The sequence below is a fragment of the Lingula anatina genome, chromosome 7 (genome assembly GCF_051362555.1).
Source record: "Lingula anatina isolate TDL-2025a chromosome 7, LinAna3.0, whole genome shotgun sequence".
NCBI classification, from domain to species: Eukaryota; Metazoa; Brachiopoda; class Lingulata; order Lingulida; family Lingulidae; genus Lingula; species Lingula anatina.
In genome coordinates this window covers 9489353-9502348 of record NC_141773.1, presented here as the reverse complement: position 1 = coordinate 9502348, position 12996 = coordinate 9489353, and the positions used below count along the sequence as shown (strand labels likewise).

General features: G+C 38.8%; 1 protein-coding gene across 3 annotated transcripts; it reads right to left on the bottom strand.

Moving 5' to 3' along the window:
- Positions 1–133: 133 nt before the first annotated feature.
- Positions 134–12181, bottom strand: LOC106151198 (uncharacterized). Of its 3 annotated transcripts, XM_087016706.1 has the most exons (13): positions 12138–12181; positions 11051–11270; positions 10576–10713; positions 10229–10346; positions 7791–8008; positions 6988–7450; positions 4006–4235; positions 3699–3852; positions 2719–2898; positions 2435–2497; positions 2016–2199; positions 1648–1813; positions 134–1327 (listed from the first exon to the last, which is right to left on the bottom strand). In XM_087016706.1, the coding sequence occupies exons 8-13, from the start codon at positions 3744–3746 to the stop codon at positions 955–957; spliced, it is 1014 nt and encodes a 337-aa protein (XP_086872832.1). In that variant the 5' UTR covers positions 3747–3852; positions 4006–4235; positions 6988–7450; positions 7791–8008; positions 10229–10346; positions 10576–10713; positions 11051–11270; positions 12138–12181; the 3' UTR covers positions 134–954. The 3 variants fall into 3 exon arrangements, with proteins under 3 accessions (XP_086872832.1, XP_086872831.1, XP_013379795.1); XM_087016705.1 differs by having other exon boundaries at positions 10229–10713; XM_013524341.2 differs by lacking the exons at positions 7791–8008; positions 10229–10346; positions 10576–10713; positions 11051–11270; positions 12138–12181 and having other exon boundaries at positions 6988–7105; positions 7313–7450.
- Positions 12182–12996: the final 815 nt, after the last annotated feature.

Here is a 12996-nt window from a genome sequence, read left to right as displayed (position 1 = left end):
TGTTATTTAGTGAACCTATGCACAGAACCATTATTATCTGAATGACTGGAAAAATTATCATGTGCAGACTGAAAACTGTCCAGACTGTTCTGATAAACAAGGATGTCTGAAACTGGAGAAACAAGAATGTGAATACATGTATCTTATTAAATTTATTTGGAAAGTAAAAATGTTCCATCACAGATAACTTTAATCACAGTAACAAAACTTATTTGGAAGGAAATACTTTCTAGAATGTTAACTTAAGAAGCACCATCACAATTTCTTTGGAGGCTTAATCTTAATGATACAGCACCAAGCTACAATAAAAGGCACATCACATATTGTGTTAACTACACATAAATATGGTAAAAACACCAAATGGATAATAAATCTCATCCAACCATGTACATGTATGTATGTAATAAGTAATACAATGTGTTGAATACTAAAATGGAGAATATATCTCATCCAACTAAGTACTTGTATATAATAAGTAATACATGTGTTGAATAATAAAATCTCTCAAATATCATCACAGTTATACATTTACTAAAAATGCTCAGTACCAAAATGCTCAGTACCAAAAATTGCCATTATAAATTAAATGCTTTCAATACAGAGAATATTACCACATGTTAAACAAAAAAATAATAATAATAAAAAAAATAAATAAATAAATAAATAAATAAAGGTTTCCATTAAAGAAAACAAATCAACCAAAGTTGTAACACTTCAGCTCATAATTTCTCAATGTCTAACACTTTGACCTGTACTTATAATGATTTGAATGTATGTACAATCTCTTGCCTCTAAACACCTGTTGACTCAAAATCTCTGGAACAAGAGCATTCCTGTAGAAATTTGTTATCTTGGGTAAAATTGTAGTCTGCCACAAGACACTATTGAAGTGCACTCTCTGGAAAAATACCTCAGCAGACAGGCACCCTTCCCTCTTTCCTGATGTTAAAAAGACTACAAAATCGCACCACTGTCTGTTGGTAACTGCATCTGGACTTGACAGTAATAAATGTGTTTTTCATTAAGCTTAAGCTTGCAAGTTTTCCGAGAAATTTCCATAGCCGCCTCGTCCTCATGCACTGCATAGCATGGCACTTCCTCTGCTCCGGGGACAAGACAAAAGTCTTTCCGGGCAGCCACTAGCCCCTGAAGGGTCTGATCTTGGGGGGAAAAGGGGCATTTGACTTCCAATACTCCTTGTGGGGGGTTGAAGCTGTTGTCAGTCACCATCCCATCTACAGAAGCACCCAGAAAATGGTGGTGTGGGTGAATCACCAACCCTGCCTTGTCCACACTGACTGGAGACCCTGTGACTTCTTTCAACATCCTACATAAAGTTTTGAAAACTTACAGTTAAAATATATCCTTCATATGGTAACAGTGCAAATATACAGTACGTGTACAACTTAATCAGATTATGTTCAAATTGTCTTACCATGGGCATGTATGCAATCTTAAATTGCCCCCTCTACATTGGGCATGACATGTGTAGCAATATTTGTACAAGGTAAAGTTAAAACTTACTGATTACTGTAAAATGCAAAACATAAATGTGCAAGTTAAAATTGTTATTATTATTATTGTTATAACACGAGTTAGTGTTTGTAATGACTAAATAATCTCTTCAAAATATGTGTGTACATGTACCTGTAGCAATTATTGGCAACTTCTTCATGTTCAATTCCATGTCTCATGGCAGGACAAGACACTGGTGCATCATACTGCAGCATCTTCCTTAACAAGTTGTCTGGGAGGGGGGGGGGGTCATTCTTCATGCGAACAATGTGACCTGCATTGGAAGCTGTTATTCTTCCTAAAAACAATACCAATAAAAAACCTATGATGTCATATACATTTGAGTTGATGTGTATTGTGTCGTACTAGTGTTTTCCTATTTTTTTCATTACACCATAATCTAAATGTTGCTCTTTCAAAACCAATCACAGTACCTTTGTTGCACACAGCCTAAATCTAAAATGCAAACCTCATATAGTTAATGCCCACTAGAATCTTACCTTTTCTTTGACTGAACCAATTCTCGCTGTTTGCTTCATCTCTTGTCTCCTTCTCAATCTGCTCAATTTCATCAGGGTTGATAGTGACTGATGTAATATATTTCTCCCGAATCACCCCAAACTCTTCTCCTTCCAAGTCCATGGTATCAGGCACCTCTGGCTGAGCATTTCTTTCTTGTAAAACCTATCACAAGAAAATGTTGAAAATGTCACCCATAAACTGTAACCGCTAGGAACTACTTTAAGGACAAAAGCAGCGATCATGTTGTAAAAAATATAGAAGTCACAAGCAATGGATGGCAAAAAATTAAATCTAAATGGCTCGATATTGCTGATACAGCACACAGGGCAGTAAAAGTACAGGTAAAAAAATATTTTATTTATATATGCCCAAAGAGTGTGTAGAATTATGTACTCACATGTGACTTGGCGGTTTTGACAGGTGGGACTCGCAAGGCATTACAGGTACTTTCTTGTGGTTTCTGCAATTAAACAAAATATTATGTTGGTTGATGTATGAAAACAGTTAAATTTAACAGGTTTTCACATTTAATTTAGAACATAGAACGAAAAAAAAAGTACTGTGCACATCATTGCTGGTTATAATGCATTACACATTGACAGTAAATTCTGTTTATAAAGAAACATGGTTAAAACATTAAATACTTGCTTAGTACAACTGGAAGTAATGTTTTATACTTACATTACTGCACCACAGCATAAGCAACAGTGATCTCCTGTGTGAGTTTGCTGGCATGTTGTTGACCAGAGCATCTACTCTTGGTTGCAGGGTGCATCTACATGGGGGCAAAACATCATAATTGCTCCTCCTTTTCTGGATTTCTTCATTTCCGGGCTCCTTCCCAGGAACATGCTTCACAAACTACAAACCCAAAAAGGAATAAAGGGCACCGGAGAAGATCAGCATTGGTCAGAATAGTGCTGGAAGTGACGTGTAGTGGTGTAAGACATAAAGCTGAGTGGTCATTTTTAGCTGGAGGTGAATGGGAATGAAGACATGGGGTGGAGAAAAAAGCAGTTATTCTAACAACACGGTAAGATAACATGTCATCTTTATGCATTTGGGGCAGAGAATACTTGTAGAAACAATAGACACATGATATGAAAAAGTGTCACGGAACTTGAAGGTGCAAAATCATGGTTAATTTGCAGACAACTTGTTTTGAAATACATGCTGCATCGACCGCCAGCGCGACAAAGAGCGTAAAGGGAAAAGAATTCCCGGGAGGCTATAAATCGTTTCAAAACAAGTTGTCTGCAAATTAACCACGATTTTGCACCTTCAAGTTCCATGTCACATTTTCATACCAAGTGCCTATTATTTCTACAAGTATTCTCTGCCCAAAATGCGTAAAGAAGAAATATCATCTTACCATGTTGAAAAACTGCTTTTTCCTCCGAGTCCATGTCTTCTCTCCCGTTCACCTCCAGCTAAAAATGACCACTCAGCTTTACGTCTTACACCACTACACACTTCCAGCACAATTATGACCAATGCTGATCTTCTCAGGTACCCTTTATTGGACACCTTTGTCTGTGATCTAGCCTTACCCCACTCTCTTGGTTTATCAGTGCAAGCAACCTCATTGGGGACCTCTGTGGTACAACTAAGCTTTAAGTCATTCAAGTAAAATAGGGTAGCCACAACATGTTTACATTTACCTTTTGCACCAGCTTTACATGTGCAATATGAGGCAACCACTTGCCCATCGGATGACAGGTCCACCTTTACTTTATATCTGTCTTTGCTGAGACAGGCTCCTACAATTGCACGCAGGGAAAATTCAGCGGCAGCCTTGACTAAAAGGTTCTGTACCTTTAAAAAATAATAATAAAAATATCAATAATAATAATGTTTGTCATCTATAAAGTGGGATTAGACAATAATATAAATATTTGAATTCACTTACTAAATGAGCATAAAATTAATGAAATTGTTTTCTAAAGTGTGTGGATGTTTTGATGTTACCTTGCCTGCCTTGAACATTGAATAGCCAGCTAATCGGTATTTTTCAGCACTTCCACCAGTGAGTGCGTAAATTGAACTTTCACAGAAAAGGGTAGGTAGTCCTACCAAAGATTTTGTGCACTGTTCACTGAAAACAGTGGACTGAGCTGGGAGATCCACAGCTCGCTTTTCCCAGACCATCTGGATCAATTACTTCATTTCTTCCTGGATCAGTTTGATACACCTTACATCTGTAAATTAAAAAATATATATAAGAAAGGCTTATTTATACTTTGTTTAATACAATCAGTCCTGTACAAATATATATATATATATATATATATATATATATATATATATATATAAACAAAGAAAAATTGTTGACAATGACAATAATAAAAAAAGTATTTTTTCTTCAAAAACAATGTTTTAGGCACCAAAAAAATTCTTAACAACTAAGAACCATTTTACTTGATTCACAGTTTGTTAATTGAACCAAAAACTCACGAAATAGATATACACATTCACTAGTGTAACAAATGCAGGCCTACCCAACTACCAGACTCGGCACCTACAGATCCAGAATAAACCGGTATATCAGACCACACTACCCGTTTTCAACCCGCAGTGTGAATGTCAGTTTTACCTGTATAGTCAGCAACAGGAAATCTTTTCATTGCAATTTTTTTTCAAAAACTACTAAATTAAGATATTCTTCGCCATGACATACGAAGACATAGAGCATTGCCACATGATATGATGCATACAGTATGTGACACATTAAGGTATATGTACCTGTCCACACTGACATAAAATAGCGATCTATGGCAGATAAAGCTGTGGTGTCAGCTCCTTATTATGATTTTATAATATAATAATATAATAATAATAATTTATTCAAGGCCTCCGGCCCATAGTACATAATAATAATAATAATAATAATAATAATAATAATAATAATAATAATAATAATAGTAAAGTCCATGAGATGTATTAAGGATTATTCATTTATGTCAGTGATCCAAAATTTCTTTTCTTAATATAAAAGCTTTAATATATAAGCAGCTAGACTAAAGATTAAATTTGTGTTTTTTGTGGTAATTAATCTTAAAAAACTTTCTTTTCACTTTATTCACTTGCAGATATTTTTTCTCTTAATTCTGTATATGCTACACATGTCATTAATAAATGGTATTCATCTTCAACATCATAAATATTGTTTTTTACAGATTAAACAGAGTCTATTGCATCTTTTTATACCATCTTTAAAATAATGCAATTGTTCTTCATGTACGCATACACATTGTAAATTGAATATGTAGACCCCCCTCCCATGTAAAACGCTTCTAATATATACCCTGTATCCTTTTTTTTCTTCAGACAGACACAGATTTTCAAAATTCCCAGGTACGGTTCAATGTAAATTTAGAATAAATTAAATTCGCCAAATATCATAGCTCAGTTTTCACCAGTAATAAAATCATCAGTTAAAATTAAATACATTGTGGCTATTCAATTAAGTTCCATTACATCATTTCACCCAGAACCAAGCCTTTTTTCTAGGATTGGGATACAGGCTGTCCAAAATGGGGTGGGAGTGTGATGAAGTGAAAAAATATTTTATAAAATAATAAATTTCAATGGGAAGGGAGGGTTAATAACAATCGATAACGCTCTGCCACTGACACTCTTTTGCGAACCAATTCCCATGAATGAATATGAAAATTGCCTTTTCGTCTCGCTTAGATCGAGAACGATCTCCAGCTGATGATACGAAACTTGCGTTCTCGTCTTGCTCTTTGGCTAACGAAGTCTTTTAAGCAGATATGAAAATTGCCTCCTTGTCTCTCTCGGATTGCAAACAATCTCGCGCTGAAAATTTGAAAATTGCCTTTTTGTCTATCAGCTTTGCCAGGTGCCGTATGTATGGAGGTCCGGAAGGTGTCCCCTTTCATAATTTGGCAGTTTGTTTGTCATACGAATAATTAAAATGACTGCAATCTTATAACCCTACTGCGGTGTATCATGGTGTATGACCAGACAAATTATGAAAATTTATGCAGTTGTGATACATACACTATTTATTTCAAAATTGAAATTAAATACCTTGACAATGGTATAATTATAACTGTTAAATTTCTTAATTTATCACCATGTGCATCAAATTGAATAAACGCGAGTCGGGAAAGACAGTGTGTGATTTTTACTAGCATGTTTCGCAACAGCAAAATGTTCATTTGAAATGTAAAAAAAAGTATTATAAAATGTTGGATTATTCATGGACTTTCAGTTATTATCTTTTTCTCCGTGGTTATTCAACAGTATAAGGCAATTTGAGAGCATTTAACTCGAGAAATACGCGACGCGATCCACGGGCTGCTATTGTTCTGACTCACAAAGTCCGGTATTTTCACCCCTCTCACCCTATCGGGTTTATCACCCTGTTTATCTAAATGAAAGTGCAGGAGTACTTTTCTATTGATGATGGTGTCCTGCTCACAGTGGGTGGCTAAAAGCGATCTGAGTAAATTTAGGCCGAGTTAGAGTAGTATTTATCGCTGCAGGGTCCCAACGGCTTAAGGTTTAATTCCCTATAATTAACGCACTGATAATAGTCGTTTAACTACCATAAGGATTAAAAACCAAGGCTATTAAAGTGTCCTCGAAAGTGTCCACAGCCAACAGTATCTCTCCTGTGTGTTATGCAATCTTGCATGTAATTTGTCACTCAATTCTTCAAGAAATTGCTAATTAGCCATTTCTGTGTTTGAAATGATTATAGCATGTGCTGCTCTAAATATTGAAACTAAGCCAAGAGTGAACAGTTGTCATTTTACCAGAAACCACCAAATAATTTCCCATTGACAACCATACTAAGAAATGCTTGCTAAACTACATGAACAAATCACTGGGTGAAACATTTCCCATCCCCATGGACAGCAGACACACTGACATAACTCCCAATGGCAAAAAAATATACTGTTATCAACTGAACTTTCTTACCGGCATCACTTGAACATGTGCACCCCTCTTTTTGTAAACAAACCACTGCACCACTCACAGTCAGTAACCCCTCCGCCAAAGGTCTCACGACTGCACTGCACCGCACCTGTGCCTGGTCCTGAAAAAAAAAAAATGGCAGTAATTTACTCCCTAGCCTGCTAGTTGATACCAAAATTAACCCTAGCAACACACAAGAAATGTCAGGAAAAAAGAAAAAAAAAAGCACTAATTTTCTCCCACTGAACTACATGCGTCTATAACAGTTGGTGATTGGTTGATTTAGTGGTTTCTGCCCTTCACAGAAACCACCACCCACTGTTCTTACCTTCTGACACCAAAAATTAAAACCTTAATACACTGCCAACTGCTCCGCCCAATATGACTGAGAACGGTCTCTTGGTGACTGAGCCCTGTCAAATTGAAAATGTGGTTGCTGTATGGGCCACTTTAGCCAACATTGCACCTGTCGAGAAAGCACATTTTCATGAGTGATAAAAAGTTAAATGCAAATTTCTGTGCCTGAATTTGTTTCAATTGTTTTCAAATTTGGACACCGGATGATGGACATGTGTGAAAATCTGAGATACGCATCTTAACTGGTTGTGACTAGTTTAAGTGTACTTTGCTGAGAAATAAAATGTGAGAAGTGGAAAATTACTAATAAAAAGATTTTAAAATATTTAAAAATTACTTAAAGTCAAGTGCAAGGTTAATTGTCACAACTGTTGTTTATGTTTATTTGTGTGTGTCGTGAGGATACAGGAAATCAGGCTTCCTGTCCTTCCCTGCATAACAATACTCACTGCTAGGCTGGGTACACCCCCCCCTGCACTGGGGCCATGCAGTTTGCTGTTTACAGGGACTTCCACTTCCGATCACTGTTCACACCTTTTGTTGTCATGTACCCTGCTTTCTTGCACACCTGGGAGAGACAATGGGCAGCTGATGCTATAAAATGCCCTGTCCCTGGCTCCTGTCTCAGTAGTCACTCTCTTACCACCATGTCGTACCGTAAAGGCAGCTGGAAAAAAAACAAAGAAAAAGTGTATTTGTGAAGGGACACACGCTATCCAATGCAAGACAGAAGTCTGACCAGCCTCCAGAGCCTATTGTGAGAAGATACACAAGACTCAGCCAAGAGTTGTACCAGGCAGCCTCCTCTCCACCCACTGTCGGGCCACCAACAACCCTCAGCAGCAACCCTGATGCACCCGACATACGTGGACATAGGAGGGCCAAGTCAGAGAATTTGACCAGCAGCCAGCACCAACCCCCAGATGATGAATACAACGTGGTTTCAGCAGAAAAAAATGTCAATCTGGTCAACAAAGTCTTGTCAGAGCGTACAGCCGAGTGCACTGGCTCAATGGTTTGGGACAGAGAGGCAGAGAGCAAGTGGGGAGTGGCTTGGTCAATGGGACTAAAATGTGAAACATGTCAGTACAGGACAGGGAAGCAAGCAGAAACTGTACAATGAAGTCCAAAGCAAGCAGCGTGGCCGGAGAGCAGCAACTGTGAAAGCAGGCTTGCAATTAGGCCTGTCTCAAAATATGATCTCTAACACAGCAATGAGACAGATTCTAATGGCAAGCAATGTGACCCCGACCAGCCCATCATCCATGCAAAAGCAAGCTAACAAAGTCAGTGCAGCTATAATGGAGCTAAACAAAGCTGACATGCAACAGTGCCGTGAAAATCTACGTCGCATTCAAGATCTGAGAAGGTATGGAGGACAGCCCATAGCAGTGAAAGGAGATGGGAGATATAATAATAGTCTGTTCAGTGGAGGGAACAAAACACCATACCAGCCAGCCACTCAGACAGAGTATACTGAAGCAGAAAATGTGACCAGCCAGAAAGACATTATTGGTGTCAGCTTTTTCTGGAACTTCACAGGCAGGATTCACAGTGCAGTTCACTTACGGAAGAATGGACTTAAGCAATCCACTTCGAGTAAGATGGCCTCTGTTGGTATTGTGCCAACTTCTTCAGTCCTTAAATATCTGGAGAAAGATAAAAAACAGATGAAAATGAGAGTAAATCACAAAAAGACAGTTGCATTTAAGTTAAGAGCTAGAAGGAGAATCCTTGGCCGTTACAGAAGATATGACAGATCTAAAGCATTGAAAAGTAATGACTACAGAAGATGCATATATATGCCAAAACTACTACTTCCTGATCACAGCTATTCAAAGAGAGCATGTAATTAAAAGAAAATGTATGATTTCAAGATACTACTCTGTAATAAACTGGTTGTGAAATATAAAAAAGTTTGTTGGTCTTTCTTCTAGTCTTAAAACTTAGAAATATAATTGAGAAATCTATAAATTAAGTAAATGTAAAATTAATAATAATAATAACAGCAATAATAATAACAATTATCATGTACACAATTTGACCTCTGTCTGTGTCAGAGGCACCTGCCCACATTACGACAATGTAATCTGTTATTGTTGATTCCGTGAGGCTCTGCTGTGAGATGGTTACAGCACAGAGTGACTCCACACAGTTGAGATACTTCTATCCCTCTCGGTATGTTTAAAATCCTCTCCTTCAGCATAAATGCCACCCTGTGCACTCCAACAGTAACGGAGTGTCTGGCCCCAGGAAATGTAACCCTCATCATCCCATAACGAACCCCACTGGAACAACTGGTGCCCCCAGTCCACAGCCAACAGTATCTTTCCTGTGTGTTATGTAATCTTGCATGTAATTTATCACTCAATTCTACAAGAAATTGCTGATTAGCCATTTCTGTGTTTGAAATAATGCAAGACCACCCTTTTATAGCCTGTGCTGCTCTAAATATAGAAACTAACAACCCATTTCCATAGATTTTTAGATCGATCTATCCCTGTGGGGAGTCTCACTAGATTACTGTCAGCTTGGCCGGCTTAAGCGTCTGTTCCGCCTACTAAAAGCTGTTATTGGGTAATTAACTATGGTGCCCGTTTGGCTGACTGCAATTTAGTGTGAACCCCCAGGGAGTTAGGTCGATCTAAACTTTAATCTTTAAATCGATCTAATTGTCTGGGAAAGCACCCTAAGCCAAAAGTGAACAGTTGTCATTTTCCCAGAAACCACCAAATAATTTCCCATTGACGACCACACTAAGAAATGCCTGCTAAACTGTATGAACAAAATCACTGGGTGAAACATTTCCCATCCCCTTGGACAGCAGACACACTGACATAACTCCCAATGGCAAAAAAATATACTGTCATCAACTGAACTTTCTTACCGGCATGACTTGAACATGTGCACCCCTCTGTTTGTGAACAAACCACTACACCACTCACAGTCAGCAACCACTCCTCCAGAGGTCTCACGACTGCACTGCACCGCACCTGTGCCTGGTCCTGAAAAAAAAAAAAAATAAAAAAAAATAAAAACTGGCAGTAATTTACTCCCTAGCCTGCTAGTTGATACCAAAATTAACCCTAGCAACACACAAGAAATGTCAGGAAAAAAAAGAAAAAAAAATAGCACTAATTTTCTCCCACTGAACTACACGCGTCTATAACAGTTGGTGATTGGTTGATTTAGTGGTTTCTGCCCTTCACAGAAACCACCACCCGCTGTTCTTACCTTCTGACACCAAAAATTAAAACCTTAATACACTGCCAACTGCTCCGCCCAATATGACTGAGAACGGTATCTTGGTGACTGAGCCCTGTCAAGTTGAAAATGTGGTTACTGTATGGGCCACTTTAGCCAACATTGCACCTGGTGAGAAAGCACAATTTCATGAGTGATAAAAAGTTAAATGCAAATTTCTGTGCCTGAATTTGTTTCAATTGTTTTCAAATTTGGACACCAGATGATGGACATGTGTGAAAATGTGAGATATGCATCTTAACTGGTTGTGACCAGTTTAAGTGCACTTTGCTGAGAAATAAAATGTGAGAAGTGGAAAATTACTAATAAAAAGATTTTAAAATATTTAAAAATTACTTAAAGTCAAGTGCAAGGTTAATTGTCACAACTGTTGTTTATGTTTGTTTGTGTGTGTTGTGAGGATACAGGAAATCAGGCTTCCTGTCCTTCCCTGCATAATACTCACTGCTAGGCTGGGTACCCCCCCCCCCCTGCACTGGGGCCATGCAGTTTGCTGTTAACAGGGACTTCCACTTCCGATCACTGTTCACACCTTTTGTTGTCATGTACCCTGCTTTCCTGCACACCTGGGAGAGACAATGGGCAGCTGATGCTATTAAATGCCCTGTCCCTGGCTCATGTCTCAGTAGTCACTCTCTTACCACCATGTCGTACCGTAAAGGCAGCTGGAAAAAAACAAAGAAAAAGTGTATTTGTGAAGGGACACATGCTATCCAATGCAAGATAGAAGTCTGATCAGCCTCCAGAGCCTATTGTGAGAAGATACACGAGACTCAGCCAAGAGCTGTACCAGGCACCCACTGTCTGGCCACCAACAACCCTCAGCAGCAACCCTGATGCACCCGTCATACGTGGACATAGGAGGGCCAAGTCAGAGAATTTGTCCAGCAGCCAGCACCAACCCCCAGATGACGAATACAAGTTGGTTTCAGCAGAAAAAATTGTCAATCTTGTCAACAAAGTCTTGTCAGAGCGTACAGCCGAGTGCACTGGCTCAATGGTCTGGGACAGAGAGGCAGAGAGCAAGTGGGGAATGACTTGGTCAATGGGACTAAAATGTGACACATGTCAGTACAGGACAGGGAAGCAAGCAGAAACTGTACAATGAAGTCCAAAGCAAGCAGCGTGGCCTGAGAGCAGCAACGGTGAACGCAGGCTTGCAATTAGGCCTGTCTCAAAATATGATCTCTAACACAGCAATGAGACAGATTCTAACGGCAAGCAATGTGACCCTGACCAGCCCATCATCCATGCAAAAGCAAGCTAACAAAGTCAGTGCAGCTATAATGGAGCTAAACAAAGCTGACATGCAACAGCGCCATGAAAATCTACGTCGCATTCAAGATCTCAGAAGGTATGGAGGACAGCCCATAGCAGTGAAAGGAGATGGGAGATATAATAATAGTCTGTTCATTGGAGGGAACAAAACACCATACCAGCCAGCCGCTCAGTACACTGTAGCAGAAAATGTAACCAGCCAGAAAGACATTATTGGTGTTTACACTGGTAACAAGTTATGCCACACAGCTCACCTGCTCAGAAGTAGAGGGGAACATGTCTCCTGTCCAGAGAACAGTGGAGTCTGCATGGCCAATCCACGAGAAGACGACAGCATTGGAGAGCAGAAACGTGTCATTCAGCAGATCCTTGAGGATATTTCTGGAGAGCAGTCACAGTTGGTGCCTTAGCCACTGAGGGTGATAGCCGAGCCCACTCTGCATGTGACAGTGTTGAAAGTCTTCGAGACACATGCCACTTCACCAAAGCTCTGAAAAAACAAATAGAAAAAGCACCATTTACCTGTCAAGTGTTTCCAGGAGAAACAAAATACACAAGAGACAAAATGCAAAAACGCTTTGCTCAGTGCATAGCAATGGGCTGCTATTTTGAATTGATGCTTGCTTTAAAACAAATAAAGGGGACATAGAATTGATTAAAAGAGCACTGAGTTATGTCACTGACTCTATAATTAGTTGCTACAGTGCTGATTGTCAAAATTGTTTAAAGAACTCTTATGTATGTAAAGGTGGCTCAGAAACTATTTTCCCTGAGAAAGGCAAACTAGACTTTAGTAACTCTGAAGATATGCACATTCAAAGACAGTGTCTAAGTTATAGACTGGGCCCAGGGGCAACTGAATCAACAAAACTAAATACCAACACACAAAAGTGGAGTCTTTAAACAGAACATTTCAGAAAACTAATGATTAAGTTGTCAGCTTTTTCTGGAACTTCGCAGGCAGGATTCACAGTGCAGTTCACTTACGGAATAATGGACTTAAGCAATCCACTTCGAGTAAGATGGCCTCTGTTGGTATTGTGCCAACTTCTTCAGTCCTTAAATATCTGGAGAAAGATAAAAAAACAGATGAAAATGAGAGTAAATCACAAA